This window comes from Episyrphus balteatus, chromosome 3 (assembly GCF_945859705.1).
Source record: "Episyrphus balteatus chromosome 3, idEpiBalt1.1, whole genome shotgun sequence".
Lineage (NCBI taxonomy): Eukaryota > Metazoa > Arthropoda > Insecta > Diptera > Syrphidae > Episyrphus > Episyrphus balteatus.
The window spans coordinates 92882993-92905391 of record NC_079136.1 but is presented as its reverse complement, the minus strand read 5'-3'; the positions used below and the strand labels follow the sequence as shown (position 1 = coordinate 92905391).

The 22399-nt window shown below is 30.5% G+C and overlaps 1 protein-coding gene across 2 annotated transcripts in view; it reads right to left on the bottom strand.

The window, feature by feature from the left end:
* LOC129914419 (relaxin receptor 1) overlaps window positions 1-21793 on the bottom strand; it is a 61880-nt gene extending 40087 nt beyond the window's left edge. The window contains exons 1-6 of one of the 2 annotated variants that reach the window (XM_055993670.1): window positions 21404-21793; window positions 8652-8864; window positions 8474-8571; window positions 5115-5197; window positions 4770-5054; window positions 4403-4474 (exon numbers count right to left, since the gene is read on the bottom strand). In XM_055993670.1, the coding sequence (XP_055849645.1) occupies window positions 4403-4474; window positions 4770-5054; window positions 5115-5197; window positions 8474-8571; window positions 8652-8864; window positions 21404-21491 (839 nt within the window). In that variant the 5' untranslated portion in view covers window positions 21492-21793. Of the gene's footprint in view, window positions 1-4402; window positions 4475-4769; window positions 5055-5114; window positions 5198-8457; window positions 8572-8651; window positions 8865-21403 lie in introns of those variants that run through there. The other variant, XM_055993671.1, reaches the window with a different exon arrangement.
* Window positions 21794-22399: the final 606 nt, after the last annotated feature.

Below are 22399 nucleotides of genomic sequence, written 5' to 3'. Positions count from 1 at the left end.
ATACAAGTTCGCTCTTAAGTATGCTGTCGCTATAAGTTCGTTGTTACTCAAAATTAAAGCCTTGTGTCCACAAAACTTGACTTCAGCTCCAGCATTCGTTAATTTACTTACTGAAAGTAAATTGTCTCTTAGCTCAGGTATATATAGAACGTTTTTAATCGTGAGCTCAGTTTTATTATCGCTCAATCCTTTGATTTGTCCCATTTTGTGTGCTACCAAGGATTGATCGTCTTTGGCAACATTTATTTCAATGGGAAATTTCAATTCGGACATCTCTGAAAAATACCATTTCTCATTAGCGAGATGATCGCTAGCTCCAGAATCTAGCTTGAAAACAATCTTTTTGCATTGTTTATCTGTTGGACATTTTCTATCCGCCATGAAGCAAAAACCTTTGTGGCTTGCGGTTTGAGCTTCTTTTGCATAGCAATCTTTAGCTTGGTGACCAAATTTGTTGCATTTAAAACATTTGCCATTAAATTTCTTTTTCTTGCAGTTCTTCTTTTTACTCGAAAAGGCTATTGATTCTTGAAAATCTTCACGATCATTAAGTTTCAGTTCTTCAGCTTTCAATCTTTCTTTGACCATAGACAATGAAAGTTTCTTTTCGTCTAAGTTCTGAAGAGCTGTTACCAAAGCATCAAATTTTTCCGGCAACGTTAAAAATAGTTGGGTTAGGACATCATTATCTTCCATATTTGCCCCAGCCATTTTCAGTTGACGAACCAAATTTTCGAAGGTAACCAAATGTGATGTTATTGAATCGCTACTTTTCATTCGCAGCTTTATTAGTTGCTTTCTTAGTAAATGCTGGTTAACCATCGAAGTTTTAGCGAATGTAGACTCCAGGTTGAGCCACATCAATTTTGCAGTTTCTTGATCTCTCACATAACTGAGATAATCAGAATGAATAAAACTAACCAAACAATGTTTAGCTATTTTATCTCTCTTCATAAACTCGCTTCTTGGACCTGCTTCTTCCGGGGGTTCGTCGGTTAGAACGTCCCACAAATTTTTCGATTCCAATTGAATTTTCATTCGAAATTGCCAATCATCATATCCACAACCGTTAAATTGTGGAATAGATTGCACATAATCTTTATTGTCGCCCATAACCTATTGTAATTAAAATGCTTTTGGCTTCGAACAAAAATAACAATAAGTAAGAATTTATTATAAGAACTTATTCTCACAAAGTTTAGAATCGGAATGAAAATTTATAAAATTTAATTTGATTACTTTTAAGAAATCGATTGCTTGAGTTTCTACAACATTAAATTTAACTTAGTTTAATTAGTGGAATCACCTTATTTTAAGCGGATATCACCTTATTTTAGCGTGGTTAAATTTAATGTGCGCCTCATCTTATTTTAAGGTGACACTTTTTTCTCCGTGTACGTACGTGCGTGCTTATACATTTAAAATGGAATTAATTTAAACTTCAATCGGTTTCCTTGATTTTCAACCAAAAACTTTAAGCAAGCTTTAATTAAAGAAACATTTAAAACTGGTGACAGCTATTCAAAGAAATAGTCCAGTAAATAAAGGAGTTTTACCCTACAAAAGGTCCGGTAGTTATAAATTTTTGATATGTTGTTAGGTATGGTTAGTAGAAAAAAAAACCAAATTTCCACAACCACGCCCCCTCCGCCCCCTTCAGCATCACCGAAAAACCATAGAAATCTGGCACTTTTTTCACTTTTATGCCCATAACTTTCTTCTGGTGCATTTTATTGAAAAAAAGTTGTTGGTAGACTTGTAGAAAACATAATTTCCTACGAAAATGACCTTGGTATTATTTTTATACAACCAAAAACAACGAAGTTGTGAAGCTTCCAAAAACATATACAATTTTGGATTTTGCGTGGCTATGAATTTTTTATCAATCACCACTAAAACCTGATTAAATATAAAATAAGAACCACCCGACCTTTTGTAGGATACAAATCCTTCATTTAATGGGTAATTCAAAAAGTGTCGAAAACTATCAAAAATACTTTTTTACTATTTTAGCCCTAACTCGGTTATTTGATTCACAAAATCAAAGTGGTTTACATTTTATTTTAGGTAATTAAATTGTCTATAAGATTGATTATGAAGACTTTTGCGTAAAAGTCAATTGTTACCAAAGCAAGGTAAGCCACCTACAGAAGTGACGTCTTACAGACCAATATCGCTTATACCAATTATGGCAAAAGTTTTTGAAAAACTGCTTCTGAAGAGACTTAGCAAAATTATAGAAGAAAGAAGGTTAATCCCAAATCATCAGTTTGGCTTTAGAAATAAACATTCCACGACCAAGTTCATAGAATAACGGATGTAATAGAAAAAGCGTTAGAAGAAAAACAAGTCTGTTCAGCTATTTTCTTAGATGTTGCTCAAGCCTTTGACAAGTTTTGGCATGAGGGACTTGAGTACAAACTGCAAAGGGATCTTCCCAGACAGTACTATGAAATATTAAAATCGTACATCTCAGACCGAATGTTTAGAGTAAGGTACGATCAAGAATATTCGGAATTGAAGAAAATAGAAGCCGGTGTACCACAAGGAAGTGTCCTAGGTCCTACCCTGTATTTACTATACACAAGGGATATCCCAGTTGGGAATCACACCATAATGGCTACTTTTGCAGATGATACCGCAATTTTGGTACCCGACAAATGTGTCTCTAGGGGAGCAGTAAAGCTGCAATATGCCGTCGACACAGTCAGAGATTGGACCGAAAAATGGCGTATCAAACTCAATGAAACAAAATCTTCACATATAAACTTTACAAATAAAAAGATAAACAATATTCCAATATTCATTAATAATCAAGCTGTACCTTACGCCAATACGGCCAAATACCTTGGAATGACTTTGGATGCAAAGCTAAAGTGGAAAGAGCACATCAAAAAGAAAAGAGAAGAACTAAACTTGAAATATAGAAAAATGTACTGGTTACTTGGTAACAACTCTGATTTATCAACCCAAAACAAAATAATGCTGTATAATCAAGTACTAAAGCCTGTTTGGACCTATGGTATCCAATTATAGGGCTGTACAAAGAAAACAAATACCGAAATCATCCAAAAATTCCAAAACAAAGTCCTTCGTGGAATAGTTAATGCACCTTGGTACATAAGAAATAGCGATCTACATCGTGACTTACAAATAGAAACGGTTACAGAAGTTGTTAAAAAATACGCTGTATCCCATAATCAGAGACTGCAATGTCATACCAATTCTGAAATGGTGTCCGTCTTGAATACTAGAAACCATGTTCGGAGATTAAGAAGAACCAAGCCTCATGAGCTTATGGTCTAAAAAAACATGGGAAAGTATTAAAAGTTTAAACTTCCCCCAAAGTGATTTTACAAAGTTAAGAAAGAAAAATCTGATGTCGATCTCTCAAGATTGGTCCTGATAAAGAGGTGGTTTTAGTGGTTAAGAGTCCCACACTACTTGGTGTCGAATACTGCCAAGTGTCTTTTGAAGATTTCATCCCGTCAAAAAAAAAAAAAAAAAAAAAAAAAAATTGTTAAAGAGTTATAGCACTGTTAAGTGACAAGAAACTGAAAATATTGCAAAATCCAAAATTTTATGTTTTTGGAAGCTTCATAACCTCGTTGTTTTTGGTTGTATAAAAATACTACCAAGGTCATTTTCGTAAGAAATTATGTGAAATTATGAAAAAAGTGCCAGATTTCTATGGTTTTTCGGTGATGCTGAAGGGGGCGGAGGGGGCTTGGTTGTGGAAATTTGGTTTTTTTATCTACTAACCATACCTAACAACATATCAAAAATTTAGAACTACCGGACCTTTTGTAGGGTAACCCCCTTTTTTTAGCTTCATTTATTGGACTAAAATGCCACCACTTAAAAAAGAAGTATTTAAAAGAGTAAGCCTTGCCAATTATTAAGGTTCACTTGCAGTTTACTCAAGCTATTTAGGATATAAATTTAAAAAAAAGGACACAACAACTCAACGATAACTATAGAAATAATTCTGAGACAAAGATTGATGATGATGATAATTTCTGAGGATATATTTATCTACTGTAAGGGCTTCATACCTTAGGGATTAAAAACGCATTAAAACAAGTAGCATTACTTTTTTATTGAAAATAAAATACCACCAGAAAGTTCAACAAACTTGTGATTTTATTTTTCATATAAGAGTTTGATTTATTTGGTATTTATTGACAACAGAAATAAACCTTTGAGTGAAAACAAATGTAACTTAAATAGTTTTATGGGATACTGGCAAAAAAAAATAAAGATTTTTAAAAGTTTCTGACAGATACACTTAACTTTTTGAAAAAAAAAGTTTATGTACTTTTTATATTGATAGTTGACAGAAGTTTTTTTTCAAGGAGAAGCGAGGAGGGATGGGATGTGTTAAAAAGAAATATCTACTTACAACAAATGTAGCTTATCCAGCTGCTTGAAGACTTCATCGTCTATTGAAGAGATTGCATTGAAACTCAGGCAACTTAAAGTAAACAAAAAACAAAATATTATTATTATTTATGAATATTGAACAGATTTTGCTGTCTTGTTAACAGAAAAAAAAACATATTGAGGATAGACTAGTTTAAATGCAATACATTTTTTTAATTCCAACCCTTATTTAGATATTTTAAAAGTTGGGACACTGTGGCGTATACGTGTTTTTTTTTTTCAACTACATTCCTTGATCGCATTTTTATTTATTTTATTCATATTGTCACTTTTGATAAATTAATTGAAATAGTTGTTTTCTAATTTCCTTAAACTAACATACTTACATATCGTAGATATACTCCATTCTGGGAAATCGATCTCCTTCCAATGTTAACCAATTGTCGGTTAAATTTAACCACTGAAGCTTTGGCATGTCCATCAAATTGTCAAATGAAAATTCCCTCAATCGATTTGAGTTAAGAAAAAGCCATTCTAATGATATAAGGCCCCGAAATGAACCTTTAGGCAGTGTTTCAATTTTATTATAACTTAGTTTCAGCTTTTCTAAATTTGTTTGACTGAAAAATGTTGCAATTGGAATTGTTGATATGTTGTTATGCATTAACGAACTGTAATTGAATTGTATACATTATTTTTGTTTTTAAATACAGTGGTAAATGAAAACTTACAGATAATTTAGATTATTAAGTCCTTGAAATGAATCGTTTTGTAAAGTTAAATTGCTGCTGCCTACAACCATTAGATGTGTTATCTTGAAAACATAGTTTAGAAAAATGTCAAACATAGGTATGTACAATGAAATACAAACAAACTTTAAAATTCAAAGGCCTAAAAAAATAGTTAAAAAAATGCAAAATAAAATTAAAATTATAAAAACAAATTTAATATAATTTTGGACATTATCCTTTGATTTAACAAAATTACAAAATAATAAGCTTCGCATTAAAAAATCTCTTTAAAGAAAGCATTGTCATTGATTGTCCAATTTTATTAATAACCTCAGTAAAAACAAAAGTGCTAAGATTCTCGCCACATAAAAATATTTATACCACCTATGGAATTTATGGGTACATCATCAAACACTTCACTAAAATAAAAAGCAATATACCCAAAATGCAATATGTCCTCCAAATATATCACTTATATTTTAAGCAGACAACCAAAAAAGATACAATGGCATCAATTTCTCGTGATGGATTTATTTTGATGATGATGTGGTTTGAATTGGGGGTTGGTTTGGTTTAAATGAACGTCTTAAATAACTAAGCTGAAAAAAAAATATAAAACTGCCTCGAGAACAATGATCCTTGAAATCATTTCGAATCTACACAAAAGAAAGAAAAGGCTGACAAAAAAGAACAAAACAGTTGTTTAATTTAAAATTATTGTTATACCTACTCTTTTTTTTTTTTGTTTTTTTCTTATTTTACATAACTTGAAATTAGGGAGTTTTTAACATTAAAAATAATCGACCAGAAAATTACGGAAGATGTGATTGTGAATACCCAAATGATTGTTTTAGACAACACAATTGAGTCATTTGTGTGTAATTTTTTCAACCGTGAAATGTTCTTACTTGAATTTCAGAAACTAAATGTTAAAATAAACACTTAAGTTTCAATTCGAGATGATTGTCTTTGAAAAGGTGTGGCAAATGCAAATTTCGTCTCAAATGAAGATTCTTATTCTTAAAACAATGAAAAAAGACACATCAATGAAAAAAATGCAATGTTTAATTAAGAAGCTGGGTTTTGCTAAGTTGTAGTAAATTTTATTTCCAACCTTTCTAAACTTTTTTTTCTGGGAAACTGGATAATTCCACGCAAGTTGACCACTAATAGGCAAATATGAAAGTGGACGTATACAAAATAAAATGATGGTATTTAAAAAATTACACTTTTTACTTTAATCTAATATATAAAATTCTCGTGTAGCAGTGTTTGTTACCAAACTCCTCCGAAACGGTTGGTTTAATGAAACTTTGTGTGCTTATCGGATAGGTCTGAGAATCGCCAACATCTGTTTTTCATAACTTTAAATTGTTAGGGTGGTCCAGCCAAATTGTTTTATATCTTTTTGGAACGATCTTTACGTAGGGTAGGGTAGATCTGAGATAGACCAACATGAATTTTCATATCATAAAATGGTTAAGGTGGTCCAACCAGATTTTTTTTTATATATTTTCGGAACGATTTTTATGGAAATTTTGTGGTTATATCGGGTAAGCCTAAAAATCGGCCAACATCTATTTTCATATCACTAAATGGTTAGGGTGGTAAAACCAAAATTGTTTTTTATATTTTTTTGTTATGATTTTTATGAAATTTTGTGGGTAGGTACCTACATCGGGTAAGTCTAAAAATCGGCCAAGATCTATTTTAATACCACTAAATGTGGTCCACTCATAATTTTGTTTTTAAATTTATATTTGATGTTTTGTGACCCGATTTTTTTTTTTTTTTCTTTGAAAAGATTGAGACACTCCAAAATTGGAAGTAAATACTCAGAAGAGGCGTAACAAAGTCCGCCGGGTCAGCTAGTAAATTTATAATAGCTTAATTTTTTGTATATACATTAATCTAAAAATATCAAAAAATGATGATGGAAAAATAAACACTCTAAAGTTTTCAAAGCAAGCATTATTTAAAAAACCTTAGATTGCTGGACACTAGCTAGTTTTTAAACAAAATTAAAATCTCGAGAGATTTATTTTCAAAGCAAGCATTATTTAAAAAACCTTAGATTGCTGGACACTAGCTAGTTTTTAAACAAAATTAAAATCTCGAGTCATTTATTTTGATGTATATGTACGTACATATACTCAGATTCTGACCCTAATAAACTATTTTTTCTATAAATAGTGGCTTAAATATTTGAAATTTATAGAAATTGATTTTTTATTTAATGTTTTCATATTTAAAAAAATATGTTTTTTCATACAATGTGGCACCTGTTACAAAAATATGTCACACCCGTTTCATTTCTGAATTATTAGAAATACCTAAAAAAAATCTACTCTAGGTCACCGAAGCAGACTGAATCAATTTTCTAACCGTTACACCCGTTACATTTTATATTAAGAGTTCATGACGTTGAATTGTTGAAGCTCCGTGAAGCCAGAACTGCGACCTCAAAATTTTTGAACCAAATTTGCCTAATTCGTTTGTCCACCGTTTGTCCATGTTTGTCCACCCAAAATTTTTGTTTGTCCATCCTTCAAAAAAATTTAAGAGCAAATTCTTTTTTTTTATAGGAAGTCTGAAAAATGAAAAATCGCCTGAAACGCTCAAATTTTGAGATAGATGTATAAAACCAACTGCATTTCTATATACATACCAAATATTATCGTTTTTCCACCACCCGTTTAGGAGCAATTTAAAAAACAAATTTTGCACTGAAAAATTGAAAATCCCCTAAAATCCCCAAAAAATCAATTTTTATCAAAAATTCAAACTGCTGTCGTTTGTCCACCTCGAGTTCTTTACTCCCAAAAAAGTACGCATACACCACAGTGTACCTCTACTGAAAATTAAAAAGTCCACAAAAATGTATACAAACAAAAAATCGTCGTTTGTCCACCCTACGTTCAGGAGATATTCAAAAAACAAAATTTGTACTGAAAAATTCAAAGTCCCATAAAATCTCCAAAAATTGATTTTTTCAAAATTTCAAATTTCTATCGTTTGTCCTCCTAGCTTCAACAATATTCAACAAAGAATCAAGTAAATGTGTCACACCCGTTACAATGGAAAGACCCAGCAAATCTCGTTAAAAGCATAATTCCGTTTTTTTCTATTGACCTTAACTTTTTTTTAAGCATAAAACAAAATTTAACTTGAAGCAAAATGTCTGTAATTTAAATATTCTATCTGACTTGGTCCCATGGAAACGTTATTCTGTTTGCTAACTAATAGTAGGTGAAATATTGTACACCGTACATACCTAATAATTTCTCATAGTTAATAAAAAAAAATTTAAATAAAAGAAACCAAATTTTCACATGAAACTTACACAAAAATAAACTCACTTCTTTGCTTAACTTTGGAATTTCAGTAACCATTGAATGGCGGCCACAGTGTATTTTTGCATTTTTGCACAAGCACTGTTTGGGATATGTTTGAACTTCTGAAAATACGATGCAAAAAAAAAACAAACAACAAATAAAATAACATTATCATTTTCTAATGCCAAATTCTATTATATACCACAATCTTTGGTGGAAGTAGCTGTAGCATTACTACTTGAATGGGCTTTTATCACTATATTCGATATTAACTCCATGCTGCCATACAACATTCCGCATTCAACGGGGTGTTCATCGCTTTTATCCTTGCAATCCGGACGTTCATCGCATATCTTACGTTGTGTCAAGCATAGTGCTCCATTGTCACAAGCAAATGTTCCTCGGGGACATGGTCCTATTGTCCCGCACGGAGCCATTGGGGGAATCAAAAAATGTAACAGAAAAAGAAAGACAAAAATTGAACTTTAATCATATTGATTAAGCAATGAGGACTTGTTGTAAATAAAAAAAAATACACAAAAAGGATACGAAATGAGGGACAATTGATGTTTTTATTGATGTTTTTATTGATGTTTTTTTTTTTTTTTTTTTTGTTTTTTGTTTTTCTATTTAAGGGTCATACACATGTGTCGGTTGGGAGTGCTAATCAGGCAAGTCATAAATAAGCTATAAAGTATTTATTAGAAAAAAATGGACTCTATAATGGTTCGAAGGTGTCACATTTGATAGACAAATTTCTACATTTTCAAATTTATGACTACAGAAGAGAACTGAAGAGAAAATACCTAGAATTATAGATAAGGAGGAAAATCAGAGCAACAAATCCTGAAATCTTATATTAGATGTGGTGATTTATATATTGTAAGGTAGAAATATTCTGAAAAGTTGATGATTATAATGAAATATTGCATCAATTTAATGTTTCTTGTATGCAAGGTAGAGAAATGCTATTTTCTGTGCTATCAGCACAAACTAACTTAGATTTAAACTCCAGTTGACAAAATAATAATAATTTTGCATGAAGGTTTTAATATCCATTGTCCTTAAAAATCAAAACAATGCTATGAAAAGACCATAATCTATGAAATAATGGTATTTTTTGAGAAAGGGGAACATTTTGTGACATACACTAAAAGGCATCTTCGTCCGAATAAGTGCTAATTGAATACTTTTTTGTTTTAATCTTTGTTTGGATATTTTTTAACTTACCTCAAAAATCTAAAATAATCTCATGTCTTAATTTTTCAGGTTAAAGCAGGTTGGGTGCAAATTTAAAAAATTGAAAAACAACATTAAAGATTCAATTCAATTCAATTCAATTTTGGTTTATTGAATTTGCTATTTGCAATAGACTTAAAATAACTTATTTATAAGATACATTGATCTTAAGATTGATTAAAGATTCTCGTGTCAGATCAACATGAATAAGGTGGATTACTTTTCAGAAACTGAGATTGCCCTACACATAATAACCAACTTTTTAAATAAAAAAAATATTTTTTGTACCGTTATTAACGGTACCTGTCATAGAACGGTTTTTTTCGTTTCTGAATATCTCGTACAACATTAACCCGATTTAAATGAAAATTTTTATACAAAAGTGTGTAAGTAAAGATAATATTAAAATTTTAGAAAATTTTCAAAAAATGCATTTTTGGTTTTTTTTTAAATATTTCAAAATTTTTTTTTGAAAAATTAATTTAGTTTTTATGTGTAAATTAATTATTTCTTCAAAATGGCATACCAACTTTTTTTTTGAAAAATGTTAAAAAATTTTTATATATAAAAAATTATTTTTTTAAAAAACGGCTCCTACAATTTTCGAAAATTTTTTTCTAAAAATACCTTTTTATACAAGAAATAAAATGGCATATTTTTTATTTTTTTTAAGATAATTTAAAACGGAGTTTAATTAATTATAAAAACAGATTTAATTTTTTTATACTACTTATGGAATTTCTTCAAAATATCAAATTTCAAATTTCTTGAATGAATAGCTTTAACATTATAGTTACTTTAAGCATAAGAGCAAGTACGTGCGACCCCAGTCGTGCAATTTATTTAATATTTTTCCCCATTTTTTTTTTGTTTTTTCTTTTTTTTTTGAAAATTCGAATAAACATAAACATGATAAGAAATATCTTTGAATCAATCCATTCTTCAACAAGATATGCGTAAAAAACCAAAATGGCAGTTTTCGCAAAAAATGTCAACGCCATATTTACAATACCTATCAGAATTTTTTGAGAAATTAAAAGAGCAGTTTGATGAGAATAGCTTAGATCATTATGTACAGAAAGTTTAATCGAATCTTTAGAACTGAAAATTGCAATAACTTAAACATTTTGTATGATGCACAAACCGACACGGGTGTCATTACGAAACCCACTTTTTTTTAACTTCTCCATAATCTGTTTTGAGTAAAACTTCGAAATTTTTTTGACACGAAACCAATTACCTGACTTTACATTATTTTTTAGACTACGCAAACACTGTCATAATTAAAAAAAAAAACTGTTTTTTCAGGAAACGAGTTTTAAATTTAGCATCGATCTATTTTTGTATGTAAAAAGTTAGTTTCTTAAAAAAAAACTAGTGCTCGTTGTCAGTCTGTTTTTATAGCTAAGAAATGACTTGAAATTTTAAAAATTTTTCAAAAAACACATTGTTGGATTTTTAAAAAATATTTCAAATTTTTGTTTGAAAAAATCTATTTTTTGAAAACAAGTGGATGAATTTTATCAGAATTTCGTTTTTATGTGTCGAATAATATTTTTTTAAAAATGCCATACCTAGGTACCAACTTTTTTTTTGAAAAATGTAAGGAAATTTAAAAAAAAAGTTTTTTTTTTTTAAACGGCTCTAGTGATTTTCGAAATTTTTTTCTAAAAATTCCTTTTTATGCAAGTAAGTTAATGACAATCGACATTAGAGTTACTTTTATCATAAGAGCAAGTACGTGCGACCAGAGTCGTGCATTTTATTTTTTAATATTTTTGAAATTGGGCATTAGTTTTTATCAAAAAATTGGATAGTGGATATGGCGTTGCCACTTTTTGCGAAAACGGGCATTTTGGTTACTTACAGCTATTTCAATGAAGGCTAGTTGGATTTTATTTAAACTTTACAGATAGTTATTTCTTATCATTCTAAATCATTGTTTTTCAAAGTGTGCGGGTCGCAACCCCCTGGTGGGTCGTGATATGAGTTCCTAAGGGAGTCACGGCCGCAAGTCAAATATTGAAATAAAATAATAAATTATGCTAAATAAAAATAAAAGGCAAACAAAATTTCTCAGTGCAACAAATGTGTTTGTATGTTTTTTAATAAAAAATTGAAATTTTGGATTGATCTTTGATACTTTAACGATTAAATGGTTTTCCAAGTTTAGTTCGTTTCTCTTCATAGTTTTGATGTCCAACATTGAAGAGAATTTGAACCCACACAGTAATGAAATGGATAAGGGCAGCTCAGAATACTATCAACTATCCATTCTTAACATGCCACCTGCAGCTAAATCTATAAGGTTTTCTTTCAGTTTTACAGACGGTAGATTAGCAAGTTCAACCGAATTATTCAAAAAAGGATTTGAATTCCATCTTAGTTCCATTTTCACTTTCAGAGTCCATTTCTTGAAAGTACACAGAGAAAAATATGACCCGCTAAAAACTAACAGATTGCCACATTGTTTTACCGTCCATACATTTCATAAGGAAATCTTATTAAAATCAACGATTAATAAGGTTTTTTTAAGGAGATTTCTTATTATTTTTATAGAGAAAATCTTATTAAAATTTGACTGAAAAGTTGATTTTTTTTGCAACTAAGCACTAGAACAAAAATTGCGATCAATATTTTCATGGCAGGTTGGTTCAGGTGGTAAGGTGGGCGACTAATGATTTGAAGTCTCCAGTTCGATTCCCAGCCTGGTCATCGTTTTTTTTATTTTTTTTGCAGATTTTAAAACAATATGGAAAACCCGATTGTTTTAATAAGGTTTCCTTCTTGGATGAAAACCATAGAGAAATCTTATTGTTTTTGTTCTATTTTATGTGGTCTATTTTTCTCTGTGTAACTCAATAGTTTCATCTCCAAATTTAATAAACACTATACTATGAGAAGAATATGGTAGCAACAAATTATTGATTCTTCCGATGAGTTTTCTTTAAGAATCTTTTGAACGCAGGAAAAACAAACAAATTTGTATGCTTGTAGAGACCACGGACCATAACCGAAGTTTTCTGAGGTATCCTCTGAATTTGTCTTTTGCAGTTATAATGTTATCCTCTCTTCCTGGAGACTCTTATTTAAGTGGTCAAAAAAATCAGTTTTTGAATGTTGGAAACAAAGTCACCAATAATTCAGCTCGTAATTCCAAAACGTGTATCAATACATTTTCCTCTCACAGTCAACTGTGTGCTAAAAAAGATTATTGTAGAGTGAACCAATGTCATCGCATACAATCCTAAACGGTCGACTTTGCAAGGCCTTGCCTTCTTTTTAACATCTCTGATCACATCTTTAGGCACATCATTTAATCCTGCAGACAGTACCTTCGATTTAAGAACTTGTCGATGAAGAAAGCAGTCAAAGCTTTGGCAACATCGCTAAAAAAAAGCAAAACAGTTTGCCTTTCTAAAAACATGTGGCACACACATTGACCATTAGTGTAAGCAGAAAAGCTTTAGAAAATAAAATATGCAACACGGGAAAAATCCGGAGTTTTGAACGGGTACAGTGTATAGTATACACTGTATACAGCTATTTAAAAATACTGATACATTATAGTGTGGGGGATCGCCAAAATATTTTTCCTCTCAAGGGTATCGCGAACTCAAAAAGTTTGGAAAACACTGTTCTAAATGATTTTGTGTATTAAAATTAAAAACAAAACAAAAATTGAACAAATAAAAATAAATATTTTTGTTCGATATTTTTTTTTTTTTTTTTATTTTTTTTTTTATAAATAACCTAATCGATGAATTTCCAAGGGTAAGCTAATATACATATATGTACTTTGAACTATAAGAGCAAGTACGTGCTACCCAGTCGAGCATTTTATTTTGTATGGTGTTGAACGAGTACCGATAAATAGGTACTCGTCGTGACATATTTTAATTATTATTATTCATCACTCGTTACTAAAGTAAAAACCCGTATCTTAGTAAGGAATAATGGATTCGTTGAATTTTTGCTAAAATTTTATTTTAAGCCTTCGCCATTCAATTGGCAAGTTATATAATTTAATTTCAGACCTACGATATGTATTTGAAATGATTTATTAGTTCTTGAAATTTTACCAACAATCATATTACGTATTCCCTTTAAATAAACTACTTCAGTCAAAATAATACATCATCACAAAATAATTTCTGCATCACATTAGATCATCCTTAACTATTTCCAATATTTCATTCCAACAAGTTTTCTTTCATTCTATTTTGAGGAAAACCATAAATCTAAAAAAAAAACACTGATTGTCATTCATCATCTCATGTTTTATTAACATAATCATAATAAAAAACAACAAAAAATGAAATATGAAAAAGTAAAACCATAAACAGTCAACACGTCGTACTACAAATACAAATTTTATAGGATTTTTATTTATCAGCAGGATTCTGCAACTTAGCGAAATACACAAAACAATAGATGTTATGCTGCTCGGCGCGGCTGCCGCCGTCTTCATTAACTAATTATAATTTATTAAAGATATTATTATATCCTTAATCCATTGTCCTTAACTTTTTGATTTTTATTTTACTGTTTGACGGATTCGCGCCTCTTCACTATACTGTCGCACATAAAATACGTCTCAAAGAATCAAGGTCAACAATTGAAATGAATATTCTTTTTTAACTAGGAAAGTTTAACCTGCGGTTCATTCGGTTAGATGCATTTATTTTTTAGTATTGATGAACTTGAATTCTATAATAAATAAGATTTGCATTCCTTAAAAGATTTTACTTTTTGCAGATACAGGTTGAACCAAGGCCTCAAAGTTTCTTCAACCCAGCGGGTTTCATGGAATCAATTTGTATTTTGTTTTGAGTGTGTCTAATCGAGTTTGCCGTACTATACGAAATATTAAAAAATGAAAAAATAAACGCTCTCAGCAAGCACTAAGAAATCATTATTGCGTTAAATGATTTTTTTCTGCAGTTTAACCATTCACTTCAGAACGATGAAAGAAAACAAATAACACCTCAAGGATAATAGCAAAGAACGTGCTTCAATATCTTTTCCTAACACAATTTAAGGAAATTGGTCACATTTTCAAAGATTGGATAGCTAAACTGACCAAATAAAAACAATTCATGAATTTGAATGATTAATTACATTCTATTCTGCTCAGAGGTGTACTTTGAGCTGCCGGGGCCAGGGGACAAATAATTTTGTTCTCTTCATCAAGTGAGACATTAAATAAAAGGTCTTTTTAAGCTCTATTCATAATTAAAAACCAAAAGTTTCTTGGAGGTATGGTTCCTGGGAAATTTGCATCCAAACAGTTTTTTTTTCTTACATTCAGCTGCTGACCAAAGTCTCGAGTTTTGGTTTACAGATACATATGTATGAGTTCACAGTGAATAGGCCTACGCATTTAGGCAAAAAAAAATCCATTTTTTTTAAGAAAAATTCAAGGGGTATCCTTGCCAGAAATAAAATTAATTTTCAAACATTTTCTACTGAAAACTAAAAGATTCTTGGAGGTCTGGTTCCAACTTTGGGTGAACCACACGGCAGCCATTTTGGTTCAATGTTATATTTATTCTGGGAGTAAGAGATGTTGCTCTGGGGTGTCATTCCGTCGTAATTAGAGATTGCAATCCCGGGATTCGGGATCCCGGGATCCCGACCCATTTTTTGATCCCGAAAATCCCGGGATTATAGCTCTCCAATCCCGGGATTTTCGGGATTGGTGGCTAAATATTCGCATACAAAAAATGACACAATTCTGCAAAAATATGTAGAAAAGGAACATGGGAAATTACTTTCCTTATTACTTTATTGCAAAACAAGGAGGAATAGCCTTCAAAAATTGCTTATCGATCTGAATTACCCTATAAGGTTTGAAGAAACAGATTTTGATTTAATAAATGAGACTATTGAAGTACTGGCTCCAAAAAAATTAATAGTTGAATCTCTTTGCCGTTCAGATTCGAACTTGTGTACAGCTGGCTAGTGGTGTTCTTAAATTTCTTCTAGAGTCAAAAACTTCAACAATAACAAATTGAAGACAGCTTTAATTAATAGCTTGAGCTTGCGGCAGCGAGCCGAGTTCTCTGGTGTTCTTGCTTATCTACAGAACCCAAATAAAAAGTAATTTTCGAAAACTCAAGCCCAGAAATAAGAAATTTATTTTTGAGTCCTAACAAAATAAAATAAAGCAAATTACATCAAACGTGTGGGTGCTGTCAGTATTCAAGAAAATAAACCTTTTGCTGTTCCAAGCTGCGAAGCATAGCTGTATTTAGGGGGGGGGGGGGTTATGGGGTTTAACCCCCCCCCCCACCCCCACCCCCCCCCGAAATGTTTTTTTCAGATAATCAAAAGTATATTATAAACAAATACTAGTCTAATATGTGAAACACTAAATAGTTTGTTTGTGTATTTTAGTGATTTGATTACCTTTCTGAAAATCTCTACCAATTTTGTATCGTTAAAGAAACTGTCGATGAAGTTTTTATAAAGGAAATTTTTTGGCCATTTTGGCCGTTTGATAAGGGATTTTTCAAAAAACGAGTTTTTGCCTCTTTGACCATTTTCTTAAGCATCATGTTAACACCTTAAAATGCTCTTTTAAAAACCGTTTTTGAAATGTGCCCTTAATTATGAAAGTGGACTAAGTCACTCCTAAAAATGGCATCAAATCTAGCCTAAAAATAATTATTATTTAAGGGGTAAAGTTTATTTGAAAGCGAAATTGCAGCAAATAAACTTCTTTATTGCTCCTCTAGTGATTTCATAAGAGAAATATAATTAAATCGTTATAAGAAAATTATTATGTAAGTTTTTCTTCAAACAATGCAAAAAGTGACTTAGTCCACTTTCATAATCATAGGCACAAATATTACCGTGAAATCTAATTAATTCTTCCGACATTTTTTCTACTGTCCGAGATATCTTAAGTTGCTTGTTAGCCACTTTCTTTTCTATGTTAAGCTTAAATCCAGTACATAAGCGACAATAAATGTTTCCATTTATTCAGAGAGTGTAGTACTTATGTACGTACAACATTTCGTTATTTTTTTGTTTCAAATTATAAAATTAAACAATTTCAGTTTATTGTTAAATTGTTAAATTGTGAATTGAAAGTGAAGTATAATTTGCTCATGCCAAACAACTTGGATTATTTAAAATTTTTGTTTTTTTGTATCGCCAATTTCATTTAGAACTTAATAGATAGAATGTACCTATCAATTTTCTGCTATCCATTTTCCATGTTTTATATAAATTTGTACGAAATAATTTATTTATTTGGGCTGTTTTCGAGCTTATGTTTTTATGTGGGGTAATTCATTATGACAAAATTTATAAAGGTGTCTATAAGAATTGGTTTTATTCTTCCAAAAATGTTTAAATCTTTCCGATATCTCTTTTACTGCCCGAGATATTAAAAATTTAAGTACCGGCCTTTGATTTAGAAACAGCACTGGCCAACCAAATTAAACTTTTTTTGCCACAAGAACCAAAATATACTTTTCTAGAGGTTTTTGGGTTGCTGAACTTGAATCCGCAATCAGAAGAATTCTATTGTCCTCCGTTCTTGAAATATTACCGTTATAAAATGCAAAAAAAAAAGGTTATAACGGTTATATTTCAAGAACGGAAGCTAATAATTTTTTCTGATTGCGGATTCGTGTTAATCGACCCAAACACCTCTAGAAAAGTATATTTTGATTCTTGTGGCAAAAATTTTATGACCAGGGACTTAAACTTTAGATTAAATTTAGTTTCTCTTTGGCTTACTAACTGAAACTTAATATATCTCGAGCAATAAAAGAGATATCGGGAAAATTTAAACAGTTTTTTAAAGAAAAATATCAGTTCTTATAATCATTGGTACAAATTTGTTTATAATGAAATACCCCACCTAAAAACAGAAGTTCGAAAACAGACAAATTAAGGTTTTTTTTTAGCATTTTATAACGGTAATATCTCAAAAACGGATAGGCCAATCAAATTTTTCTAACTTCAGATTCGAGTTCATCAAAAACCTTTAGAAAAGTATATCTTGGTTCTTGTGGCAAAATAACAAAATTATTTTGCATTAAAATTTTTTTTCGTACTTGCTAAACCTAAATATTCAGCCTTATTGTGATTTACAACTATCAATCGATAGTTGATAAATACCAAAATTTGGGATTTTTAAAACTAATTAATAGGAAAACTGGTCAACTTTTTAATGGAATTTTGTAATTAGATATCATTTAATAACGGCACGGGGGCACGTGCCCCCCCCAGAACTTAAAGTTCATACTTAAAGGAAATCAAACTATAAGAGTTTTAAAAATATATGAATAATAACAGAAAGAACTTGAGTGAAACTCTTGTCTATTTCTGGCTGAAAATGCGAATTTTGTTGATTGTTGCATCCCTTTCCCATGAAAAGCTCCACCTCACAAATAAATAAACGGCTATTTGTTGGGTACACACGAATTTTGTTTTCGATTTAAAAAAAAGTGAATTTTCAAAGTGATTTTGGTGAAAAATTTTGATATGGACATCGAATGACATTGAATGATATAAAAAAAATAATTGTATATGCAACTCTATTTTTTCATACAGAGGGGCTAAAAAATTTGCACTTTTTTCGTTGCTTTTTTTTTAACATTAGTGTTTTTAAAATAGCGGAACACGTCACAAAATTGCATAAACTATATATTATAGAACTGCTGGATATGTAGAACAAACTTGCATTTCAGAAGTTTGCCCAAGTTTGCACCCCGAAAATAAAGACCCCTTGAAAAAAAACTCCTCAAAAGCGACCCTTACTTATAGATTTTTATAAATATTATTTTATTGAGAAAATTTCTCCAGGGATACCTCTAAAAATATGTAAAAAAAATAGTGTTCCAAATTTCAAAAGAATCGGTGCAGTAGTTTTGAAGTTATGAGGAGCACCGGAGTTGAAAACATTAGTTGTGGGGATAACGATTTAAAGTTTTGAACTCTGGACTAAAAGACTAAAACGTTCCTAAGGGAAGTATTAAAATACTCATAACTTGGTCAATTTGGCTCCAAGAGACCTACAATTTGAACACAATATTCTTGAGGTATAAAACAATTTAACCCCTTGTAGCCCCATGTGACTTTTCTGTAACAAACCGAAAAAGATTGCATAAAAGCTCTACAAACTATTTTTTTTTTTTTTCATTTGAAGCTTCTAATATTATAATCTTTAATGTCGTTTTCGATTGGTTTCACTCAAGGATTCACTCATTCTGAAATCCAATAAAACAGTTTGAATCGTTTCCACTCAATTCTGAAAGTTTGTATCGGTGTTAGTGAATAATCAAATAAAAAAAATTAATTTTGTACGAAAAAATTTTGTTTGACATTTATTTTCTATGTATAAGTAATTTTGAGTCGATTCTGATTTGAAATCAAGAAGAGAATTTTACTTCTGAGAAGCGTTTAAGCTGTCATGTTTTTGTGAATAAAACGCTTTCAGAAGGCTTCTGAATGCTTCCGGACGCTTCCGGACGGCCAATCGAAAACGACATAAGTATTGCTTTATCGAAATAGTACTTCAAATTTCTAATAAATAGCACCCATAGTTTTTAATTGACAGTTAATGTTGAAAGTTGGGCTTTTTTTGAAAATAAGCAAATTTGTGTGAAAAATACGAAATTCAGAAAAAAAATAGTTTTTGTTAGTAAACCCCACGGGGTTTAATATTTGGATTTTAGGAAAGTGCCTAAAAAATAAATATTAGATAGTTTTTTGCTTGAATTTTTGCATTTTTATATAAAAATAAATTATTTAAACTTTTTTTTACTCCCAAAATATCGAAATAACTACATAAGTAAATAATGACTTTATTGAATTTTTAAAAAATACATGTTTTATTAAAGATAAAGGCCAATCGATTGACTTATTAATTTTTAAATTTACGACCTTGGGTTACAAAAGGTTAATGCAAATAAAAAAAAAAACAAAACTGGGCTTCCCGGCAAAAAAGTATGATTCAGTTTTTTTTTGTTATTCTTAGGAACTTTAATATTTATTAGAATGAAGTCTTTAGTTTTTGACTATAAACTACTAGGTCATTAACTAATGGTATAATTATGTCCATAATATTGCAAAATTTTATACAAAATCAATTAAAAAACGTAAACATTATTTTTTTTTCAAAATTTCATCTTTAAAACTTAATTTCTCAAAAACTATTTGGTGAAACAACTTAAGTCAAAAAATTAAATAAAGAACAGATTTCTAACTTTAATATAGCACAGAATTGTACGTGCATTTTCTGATTTTTTATATTTTTTTTCTTCCGGCTAATCCAGGAGTAAGAGGGTTAGCACTTAAGTGGCTTTTACTGTAACAAGAAAATGAAAATTTTTCCTTCCGAATAACTTTTTGGTCATTTGGTACCTATTTGGTGTGGGAAATGTGCCTAAATATTTTTGGCCAGGTTTTAGACCACTGTGGGTCGTGAAATTTTTCTGCTTGTTAGTCAGTCGTATGGTACTTCACTTTATTTCTAACTGTTACTGTTTTTTTTTGCCAATCCGTCCCTTGTGCCCCCCCCCAGAAAAAAATCCTGGATCCGCCCCTGGTTAGGACCATTCTCTGCTTTCAAAACTTTTCTTAATTAAAGTAAAAAAATATCGAAATTTATTTTTATCAACTATCGATTGATAGTTGCAAATCGCAATAAGGCTAATTTTTTTAAAGCAAATACTTTTCAGTTACAATAAAAATATTTTTTTTTAATCCAAATTTTTTCCAGTTACAATAAATTTTTTTTTTCTTTAATGCAAATGTTTTTTATTTGCAACAATTTTTTTTTTTAATTTCAAATGCATGTGAGTTGGTATTTTACTATACGATTTTTTTGGAATATGAATTATTATATTAATAAGGACGTAGGTACAAATTACCTTCAGCAATTTGAATACAAACCCAATAAATTTATCAAAATTGTTGCACGCGTTTAACGAAATGGATTCTCTTTATCGGTTGTCGAGCAATTTATCTACAGTTGGTGCAGAACAAAAAAAACAATTAAAATCCTTTTCCCGGCAAAAATCATTCTTCTTCCTCTTTAGTGGGCATTCATCTTACCATTTTATATTTAAAAATCGAATTTGAATTGTTTTCGAATAGATATCAATAAATTGAGACTATTAATACTCTTAATTTTAAAATGCCAAACACAAACAAAATTCCAAAACAACTCCCTCAAATCATTAATCAAATATATTTTTTTTATAAATTAATGAAGGCGTATATACGTAAATCCTTTAAATGTCACAGAGGGCATTAATTTTGTTCTATACCTCCTACACTCTACAACTATTTAGCTTTATTCCCCAATTTTGAAAGTACTTTACCCTGATGTGAACTTTTAAATTAATATTCTCAAAACTCACTTGGCCTCCTTATTTCGTTGCACAAGTTAAATTAAACATCACTTTTCAATTACTCACTGATGACATTGAAGTGTAAAACTTTATGTCCTGACAAATTGCACTCAACTGGGAGTAATCCCTATTTTATGTACAGAAGACACAACCACTTTCACTTTCTCATCATTAGCATCCACTAAACGTTGTTTAGAAAAAAAAAAAATACAGCTACACGAGTATGTACATAAATAAACATCATCTTCATTTATTCTCAAAGCGAAGGAATTTTTGAATGCAAATTATGTACTCCTTGGATGCACTGCAGGGCAACACATCCTTGTGCAACTTAACTTACCCAAACTTAAGTAGAACGTCAGGGCAGAAACAACAAGCACAATGAATAGAATACTAACGCCCGTCCAAATACTCCTCCTGTACACCATTCTGAATAAAAAGCGTTAGCTTGTCTGATGACCTAATCACATCCTCGGGCCAGACTCATTATCCTGAAGTGCAGAATGAGCTGCTTAACTTGATGCGTTTAAACATACGCGAAATGTCGTATTTTCTTTATTTGTTTATTTATTCAACAACAACACCATAGGCAATAAAATCCGGGATGTTACGTTTGAGCCTTACAAAAGCTACCGAATGAATTAACAGCTCGATTTATAACATGTGTAGAAGCCAACCATCAGGATGGAAGTCCTTAAGGATATTGAAAACAAAATGTTAAATTCTTAACAGTACCACTTAAATACACACTGTAGCTACAAATTGGGAGAGTAAAAGACCGGCAATTTAATATTCACACAATTCGGCTTGGCTGCTGCCGACCGAGACAAGAATAACGAAGACAATCTCTCTACGGAACACTTGACTTGGCCTAAAAATGTTCGACGAAGCAATGAACATTTAGAGTTGTTCTCGCGCCCTTCCTCACAGAGCAGAGCTCAGCATCCAACTGAATATTTCTTTTACAAATGTTCATTCAGAAAACATCCTTTTTATCCTTTATCTTTATAGTAACGAACATTTTGGGTAATAGGGTTGCCATTTCACTATTATGAGATTTAAATTATTTCACTTCATTTGTTTTGATTTAATAATTGTTTTATTAATAATAATATTATTTTTTTTTTTTTATTTATTATTTAATTCTACGTTATTATTATCTAGTTTGCTAAAATTAGAATAGAAAAATGCACGAATGGATCGCACGAACTTGCTCTAGATTTGTATTTTATTCGAAGAATATTGACTTACCGAGCACCAATTTTTTTTTTTTTTTTATAATTTTTTTTAAAAACAAAACTACTTGTGAAAAATTTATAAATATATTTTGACGCTC